The sequence below is a fragment of the Platalea leucorodia genome (assembly GCF_965183815.1).
Source record: "Platalea leucorodia genome assembly, chromosome: 2".
In the NCBI taxonomy this organism is placed as follows: Eukaryota; Metazoa; Chordata; class Aves; order Pelecaniformes; family Threskiornithidae; genus Platalea; species Platalea leucorodia.
The window spans coordinates 92,728,065-92,737,175 of record NC_138824.1 but is presented as its reverse complement, the minus strand read 5'-3'; the positions used below and the strand labels follow the sequence as shown (position 1 = coordinate 92,737,175).

Genomic DNA, 9,111 nt, shown 5'->3' with positions numbered 1-9,111 from the left:
ACAAATACATGCTTTACCGCTTTTACGCGGGACTGTGAACGCCAGGCCGCAGCCCCTGCTGCAGGGTTGCCCCGGCACTGCCGACAGCTGGCGAACGCCACCGAGAGGCGGCGCGGCCCGGCCCGGCCTCACCTGGCCCGCCGGCCCTGCGCCCGCCGCACCGGGCGGCGGAGGAGCGGCCCCGGTGCCTGGAGCCGGTTACTGCCAGCCCGGCCGGGCCGAGGGCCAGCAGCCACCGCTTCCCTTTTCGGCTCGGTTCAGCCCGGCCGGCACCAGGCACCGCCGCCCCGCAGCGGACGTCCCCGCTGCCCGCCGGCCGCTGCCGCAGGAGGCCCCGCCCGCCCGGCCCGGCGGAGGCGGAGCCGCGCAGGACTTGCAGCCGCCGCCGGAACAGCCGCGCCCGGGCCGGGGTCATGGAGGAGTTTCACCCCCGCAACGACGAGGTAGGGGCCGCCGCCGCCCTCCGGCGGGGCGAGGGGCTGTGGTGGGCTGTGCCCGGGCGGGGTGCGGGGCCCCCCAGTCCCCGGGCGCCGCGCTGCCTCCGCCGCGCCGGAGGGAGCCGGCCGAGAGGCCGGCGCGGGGGCGGGCAGCGCTGCCGGGGCCGCTGCCCCTGCCCGGGCCGGGCCGGGCAGGCCGAGGGCTGTGGTTGTACAGGCGGGCTGTGCCCGGGCACCTCCCGTGCCCCGGCGCTTCGGGCAGCCCCGGGGCCGGTGCGACGGCTGGCGGCCCGCCTCGGGGCCGAGCGGGGCTTCTGGCGCGGGCGGGGGCTCGGCCCTGCCCGCTGCCCGCTGCCCCGGGGCTGCGGTGCGCCCGCTTCGCTAAAAGTTCCTGCAGGGGAAAGGGGAGGCGGCGCTCGGGGGTGCTGGCCCGCTGCGGTGCTGTCAGTCTGCGGCCATTTTTCTCATATCACCCCTGGAAAAAAACAAAACAAAACAACACAACCCAAACAAACAAACAAACAAACAAAACCAAAAAACCAAAACCCAGGTGCCAGGCCCGGTCTGCGCTGCAGGCTGGTCCCTGCCGGCCAGAACTGAGGAGCCTTTCCCTCCCCAGCAGGCCTTACTTGGGGTCTCAGTTTTCATTAAAAAAAAACCGTCATGGAAACGTTATTGTCCGTGCCCGTGTGTTTGGAACGGATGGATGTGAAGAGGCAGACGGCACGTGCTTCCGTGGGAAGCCGAGCTAAACGCTGGCGCGTAGGAATGCGCAGAAACTAGGAGGCATTGAAACTTGCACGCTTCTTCAGCACTTGAGAAAGTTACTTGGGTAAGCTAATGATGATGGAAACCCATCTTTTCGATACTAGGGTTGTGAAACCTTGTGTTACCATTTGGCAGCAAGATGTTACCCACGGGTTAGTAAGTCCGTGACTCCAGTAAAAACGAGGATTAAGACCCAGAAGAAAAGATTTGCCATTTAACTTTTTGTCTTGGAGAATATTCCCATGACAAGCGTAGACAGTGGTGGAATTTAATCTTTACAGAAAGTGTAAATTGAACTGAGGCCTGGGCTTTTTGGACCCACTGAAATGTGACTAGCAAAACAATACTAAATAACATATGTATGGTGCTGGGGAAAAAAGTAAGATTTTAGAATTATACTAACAGACTACACAATGCAAATAATCAGACACGGGGCCTGATCATTAGATGTTACTTAGAGGAAAACTGCATCATTTGTTTACTTTTCTATCAGAAATAATAATACTTAATTTTTATTACAGATGATCTTCAATGCTGATGAGGCGCACAACATAGTTAAGGAGGTAGGTTTTAGCTAACAGCTGTATTTCAAAGCAAATCTTTACCTTACCTTGCACTATAGCAAAAGCAGTTACTTTCATTGACCATCCCAAATAAATTCAAGCATATATGAAACTATTATTTAGAAAGACCGAGTTTCATTTGGAGCTGCTTTAAGCTTCATCTGACTGCTGTCTTCAACTACCTAAAAAGGAGAAGGTAGATGAGAGAAGAGAGAGCCAGAATTCTCATTACAGTGGAAAGACGAGGGGCAGCAGTCACAAGTTGCAAGGGAAATTCACTCTGATTTTATTTTTTTTTCCCTTTATCTAGCTAGAGAGTAGTTAATCAGTAGAGAAGTCGCAAGGAGAACTTGTGGAGTCTCCATCCTTACAGATTTTTAAAACTTGACTGGACAAGGCCTTGAGCAACGTGATCGAACTTGGAAGTTAGCCTTGGCTCGAGCAGGAGGTTGCACTACATAAGCTCGTTATTCTAGCAATGCTTTTGAAAACCAGTTTTTACACAGAACGAGCAGGCTGAAAGTGAGTAGCTTGATGGTCTAAATTAAATACCTAGTAACTGGAAAGTGATTAATGAAGAGCCTGTGGCATACAGATGCTGTCAGGTTTTGCAGGGAAATACCATTTTGAGACAGAAATTCCTAGAGGGGCTTGGCAGGTCCTTTCCCACCTGCCCTGTCTGGAAGGGAAAGGGGTGGACTTTTAGAGCTGCTCCAGTACAAAACAGCAAGCTCTTGGATGTCAGATAAATGACAATTCAACCCTTTATATAACTGTCCCTGCCTTGAAAGGCCAAATACGGTATGACAGAGTCTCTTTGCTTTCACACCAGGCTCTGGGAGTAAAGCCAAGTGTTTCTGCCTGTGATTGAAAGCTTAACCAGTGCCGAGGAGTTGTGGCACTGGGTCCATTTCTGGAAGGACCGAAATCCCCAAGGGATCTTGTTGTCCCTCTTCGCTCTTCTATTCTGTTTTGTGAATCTTTGTTTCCATTGAGTCCTTTGTCCAGCATTATATGCTGTGATCAGAACTAGTTGGGCTTTTTAAGATCTGGGGCACAAGTCTCTTACACAGCCTGTTAGTGGGTGGTTAGTGTGTGGGATTCATCTTACTGAACCAGAGGAGAACATAGTTTTATTTTACTTACCTTTGCCAGGTGTGCATTTCTTAACTGAATTTCTCAATTTTAAGAAGTATCCATCAGCACATAATTCTGAATTTCTTAGGATTAGAGAATGCAGTTTAAGAGTTACAGTGAGAGAGAAGGCTTTCTGTTCAATCATTTTAAGTTTAAGCAAGGGTTGGCCAATCTGTAGCTGTGGGAGAACATGCAGTTTTCAAGCAGTTAAGATTTGTGCTGTAAGATATGATCCTTGAGTATCTCACTGTCATATCTTCCTCATCTTTTTAAGCTGGGGTATGCATTTCACTATTGTCACTCTAGCTCTGAAGATTTTGGTATGTTGCTCGCAGGCTCTGAAAGGTTGGCCAGCCCAAGCTGACGTTATTGATTCGAGTAGTACCATTTCCATTACAGTAGCTTCTGAAAGCCAAGCTGGAGTAGGCACTCATTAGGAACAGTGGGGTGTGTTAGTATCTTCACTGGTAAATAGATCCATTCACTTAACTTGGTACTTAAAGCATATGGCTAAGGTCTTTCCTACAAGAAATGTTCAGTCAGAACCTCATTTTTCTCCATGTAATAATGTAGTAAATATGTACTAAAAATAAGTTTCCAAGAAGGCTCATTTTACTTCTATTCAGCAACTGATACCTGATGAGCTCAAGTGATTTAAAGTAATCCAATTGCCAGATAAAATTCCTCAGATTGTGCGAGACATTTTAAACCTCTACATTTTGAGGTATGTTTACCGTAACTATTTTTTTTTTTTCTCTATTTTAGTGCATAGAAAGTGTTTTAGGCAAGGCAGATTATAATCACAACAAAGTCAACCAGTGGACCGCTGCTATAGTAGAACAGTCGCTGACACATCTGGTAAAACTTGGAAAAACATATAAGTACATCGGTAAGTACCAGCAGTCATACTTCTACCGCATACAATCACAGTAAATAATTGCTGACAGGTTCATCTGAATGTAGTGCTATATTCAGTAGAAAGTTTTAAACTGTAAGCAAAGCAGAGCAGATACCTGAACTCTTCTGTTTATATAGATTTTTAGGAATACCTGCGGTAAAACCATGGCAGTTTCACTTCGGCTAAGCATGGTAGCAAAACTTAGTACAGGAGGTGACGTTACACAGTCTTTCCTGACTGTTGAGCAACTCAAAACTATTGTATCAACTTTTTGATATCAGATTAGGAAATGGATTCTGTTTATCTTAAATCAAATTTTTAGCAGGATTAAGCTTCCTATAAATACAGGTATTGGAAAGACTTTAGTCGTGTCCTATTATATTTATATGCGTATCTGTGGAAGGGCAATGGAAATAAGTAGAATTTTAACCCACTTTGGTCCACATGTGGAGTGTTGATGTAATAGCAAATGTTGGCACTCTGTTCTGTTTTGAAAGTCTTGGATTCAGATTGTCGCTGGTTTTACGACTGTGGCAGGTCAGTGTAGAAGTGCTGCATGTTATTAGAGTGTGGTTTCAGAGAGCAGTCAACCAGTGCTCCTGGGGAAAAGCTCTCATCAAGCGCGACTTCTGCTGTACCTGTGAGGACAGCACCTACAGTCCCATTCTGAGGTGCACATGACACAAGCCATATCTAAGTAGTTTAAAAGATAAAAACCATAATCCTATTAGCAAGCATTTTGTTAAAGCCGTTGTCTCTATGCGAGTAAAAATAATCATGAAATGAATACCATGTTCTTGAGGAAAATCCTGGGGGCGAGGGGGTAGTCAAAAAAGGTTTTGACTTTGCTGAGTGCTGCCTGCCAGCCATTTGAAAACGTAATGCAGGCTTGAGTTCAGAAGTCCTGGATGATTCACCTCTTCTGCTTTAATAATTAGTTCCTTGATTTTATCACTGTATCTTGCAGTAACCTGCGCGGTGATGCAGAGGAGTGGAGCTGGTCTTCACACAGCAAGCTCGTGCTTCTGGGATACCACAACTGATGGTAAGTTTCCTCAGTCAAATTAAAAATTTGTAGTTAAAGAAATGTTACTCATTGCTCAGTTGTCATAGTTAGGTTGAACATTTTCAAAAGTAATTGTAGAAGCAGTAGCTTCCAGAATTAGATGCCTGTTCACAATCCCAGCAGAAATATTTTGTTAGCAGTCAGTGCCTGCATTAGGAGCAATTGCTTTGTAAATTGTGAGAAGCAGGAGTAGAAATGCCTTCATTCTGAAACAAGAGTCAAAACTTTTAATCCTCATCAGTAACCACAGATCAGTTGAAGAGGTAGTAAAACGTTGCTCGCAGTAAATGCAAGTGGCTAGTCCTAGACATACCTGCCTGTCTGCTGTAAGGGGACAGCGCTGCTTTGGAGGAGAACAGAACTTGGTTGAAAAATATAAATAGTTTGACTAACAGTATGTATTTCAGTTGCTTAACTATCAGCCAGGCTTTGGATGCATTTTATTGCTTCTAAATGAGTTCTAAATGCATTTTTTTTCCTACGCTCAGAGTATCATGGGGAAAGAAGATTAAAATAATCTTATGTCTGTCACAGACTCAGAAAGGCCTTTTTAGAAGAGGGCACTAAAACTTAACTTTAAAATAGAGATGGCGTTAGAAAGTCAACCAAGGTTAAAAAAAAAACATAAAGTGAAGTGAAGTAAACAAGTACAGTTAAATCTTCATGTTTCCTTGGCTTGTAAGGCATTGATACAATAGAAGAGGAAAAATTAAAGAAAGTAAATACACTAGAATGTGTTTGATCTAGTCCTCTTTCTGATTTCTTGTCTAATTATCTTGCCAATTTCAGTATGAGATTTTCAAGGATTTTTGCAAGTCCAGCTTTTAAAGAGAGAGAATGAAATTGTGCTTGCCTGGAAATTGTCTTAAGCATACAAGGCTCATGTTAGGTAATAAACAATGTACAAGTTAATGAAAATGTTTTGAAGAGCGTAGTCTATTTATAGCCAAGATGACATAATAGTACTTACCTTGAATCACAGCTGAATTATTCATACTAATGTGCCGTGATTTATGCTGTGATAAAGTGAATGTAGTAAAGACACTGGAATTCTGTTTTTATTTTGTCCTAATCTCTTCTAGGAACCTGCACAGTGAGATGGGAAAACCGAACAATGAACTGCATTGTCAATGTGTTTGCTGTTGCTATTATCCTGTAGCTGACTGGAAGATAAATATAAGCAACACCGAAGCCTTTAAAAAAAAAAAATCATCCAAACACATGGCTAAATATTTCAAACCATTATTTGTTTTTGTATGAGGAGCATACAGAAGTTCTCTACAGAGCGCATACAGTCTAAGCCAGTTCTCATAGATTAATTATCTGAAAGCTAGCAAGAAAATTAAAATATAAATATGTATCTATCTAAAGAGAAAGTTTTAGTAATTTAAATATTCAGAAGTATGTTAATGAGAAGATGCCACAAAGATCAATACAATTTATATCAAAGCTAATATCAAAGATACTTTATTCAAGATGAACAAAACACATCCAATCAAAGGAAAGGTCAAAGGGCAAGCAAGATCTCTCAGGATTATGGTGCATTTGGGAACAAATGAACACAATGTAGAGTGGATATACTGTAAACAATACTGGTGCTTCATGTTTGATTAAACAAAGCTAACTGTCCCATTGAATGCTGGTGCTTGTGAAATTGCCTGAGCATCACATTTTGGTCAAGCATGAACATTTACATTGAAATTAAATCCAGTTAAGTTTTTCCCCTGGAGGCAGAGGATGACTTGACTGGGACAAAGGTGAAATATACCTAGTCCTAGCAGAATTGTAATTTATCTTCAGAATGAAGAACATAATATTTGTTATTGATTCAGGGAAACATGCTGGGGATCAGACATCAGCCCTTAATTCATAGTTTACAAATCTGAAAACATCCTGAAGGTACTTAAATTTGATTTTATTCCACGACTGCGGAATTTGTGACAAGCACTTTATTGATTCCTCATGCAGTAGCCAGGAGCTATTAGACAATTAGGCTGGATCCACATTACTCCCAAGTAGGATTAAAGTGTTCGGAGAGAAGGCACACGTATTTCTAGAGGCTCTTGTTGGCTTTGAAAGCATGTATCTTAAAGCAACATATCTGTTCTTTATAGGAGCGTTTCCTGCGTTCTCTAAGTCTAGAATTGGATCTTAGTCCTATGAAATAATAGAGTGAAGTTTTAAGCACTAAGAATTCCCCTCCTGTAAAGATTTATGCAAGTTCTTAACTTTGCTCATCTGATGAGTCTTAACTTGAAATATTCCACGTGGAAGAAAAGCATTTGCACACATGCAAGTATTTGCTGGATTGGGGCCTATGTTTTTGTTGATTAATGCACAAATTATATGATAAAGAGATGTGTCGATACCAAAAATGCCTAAATGATTGCTGCCACTAAGTGGCAGCTACATTAAGTTGTTTTCTCAGATGCTGCTTAAGGATAGAATTTTTTCTTTATTACTGCATGTCCTTGGAAGAGACTGGTAACTACCTAACAGCTACCGTAAGGCTGTTTTGGGTTTTAACAAATGAATATTAAAGCACTATTAAGCAGTTTTGTTTGGTGTATTTTTCTTTTTTTTTTTTTTTTTTTTTTTTTCCGGATAACTGACTATTAGGGCACGTAGCAAGTGTCCTGTACAAAGAACAAGCTAAAAACATTTCATTGCTTAAATTGTGTATACATATAGCTAGTATGAGATTACAGAAGGAACTTGTGTATGTGTAATTCACAATGCTGTTCAAAATCTCTTGCTTTGCAGACAAATAGAGTTCCGCTTTTACCTAAGTGCAAATAAAATTAATACTGTAATATTGCACTTGCCTGACAGGCAGGTGTAGTGTGAAGGTGTATGTGTATGTTGTACTGACCTTCAAATGTATAATAATTTAACGTTAGGACAGCAGTTTCTGAACTAGGTGCCAGCATCCAAGAGCTGAGTTGTGGAACTGACAAAAACGCAGTAGTTTCACTGATGGTTGGGATTGCACAAAGTGAAAAAATAAGTGGGGTGGCAACTGGAAAAAGGATTGATACAATGGATAGAGCATAAGCAGTGGGTGATTAAAAATAGCGGTGGCTGTTATCCCCCTTTAATGGATGTTCAGGTGTCGTGGTCAGAAGAAAGATTCCAAATAGCCATTGGTAATCTCATTTGGTATTTTTGCTTTACTTGAAAATAAGATGCACTGAGTAAGACTGTCAGTTTAATGAGGCTTGGTGAAGGTTCTGCTGCAGAAGAAACACAGAAAATACTGCTTAATTATGACTGCTTCATTTTTCTTTCTACCAAAAAAAAAAAATAAATAAAGTTCTGCCTTAGTTGTATTTTTGCCTCCTGTGTTCTTGATTGATATAGATAGGAACTGAGAACAATATTTCTCTTACTTCACTTGTATACAATAGTGAGAAGTTGGGAAATTTATTACAGTTGTGCGTGCATTTTAGAGACAAGACCTCGTCAAAGGCTAGTTCCCAGACCCGGCCTAATTTCTCACACCTCATGTCTACTTGGGCCTCTTCCTCTTAACTGCTTGTCTTGATGATGCAAATTAAAGGTTTCGTTGCTCCAGAAAGATTATTACGAAACACTGGGAAAAATATTTTCATTCCGCATCGTATCCCAGTGAATTTAACTTCTTTCCCATCTTTCCATTCCTGATCCTCTGTGGGTACAAACAGCTACTTGTGTTCAGTATAACTCCCAAAATGAATGCTGAACACCACCTCTTGCTTTTCCAAGTAGTTTCTTTTCAAGGATAAAACTATGGATTGCAGAATGTGAGAATGCACAACATTTCAATAGTGTTTTCTATCAGTATAAGGTTGTCCTAGTTGTTACAATCAGGGGCTGAGTTATTGTTAACAATGGGGGTCTTATTAATGGGACAGAAGAGTTTGCATTAAGGCATAGCCTATATATATGGAGCTATATGTTCCTACATCTGATTTCATGACAAAAGACACCTGTTACTCCTCCCATACAGAGAGGTGTATAAAAATTTTCTTATCTAAATGGAAAAGTGTGAAAGGGAAAGTAAGGGAGCAGATTCATTACTTTCCTTTTCATTGTGTGCCAGGTGGCCGTCAGTAACCGTCACCTTTCTGATGACTGTCTTCCCATTATACTCAACTTGATGAAGGAAATCTGGGTATGTTCAATTTAGATCCATGCAATCTAAAGTGCTTCACAGAAGCCGCTGAAATCCCAGCTTGTAGCTAGCCTATGTGGAGTTAGATA

General features: G+C 42.4%; 1 protein-coding gene across 1 annotated transcript; it reads left to right on the top strand.

Annotated features, from left to right (window-relative positions):
* The first annotated feature begins 366 nt into the window (after nt 1–366).
* Nucleotides 367–8,198, top strand: DYNLT3 (dynein light chain Tctex-type 3). Its single transcript, XM_082304491.1, has 5 exons — nt 367–443; nt 1,727–1,768; nt 3,671–3,794; nt 4,771–4,848; nt 5,952–8,198. The coding sequence occupies exons 1-5, from the start codon at nt 414–416 to the stop codon at nt 6,026–6,028; spliced, it is 351 nt and encodes a 116-aa protein (XP_082160617.1). The 5' UTR covers nt 367–413; the 3' UTR covers nt 6,029–8,198.
* Nucleotides 8,199–9,111: the final 913 nt, after the last annotated feature.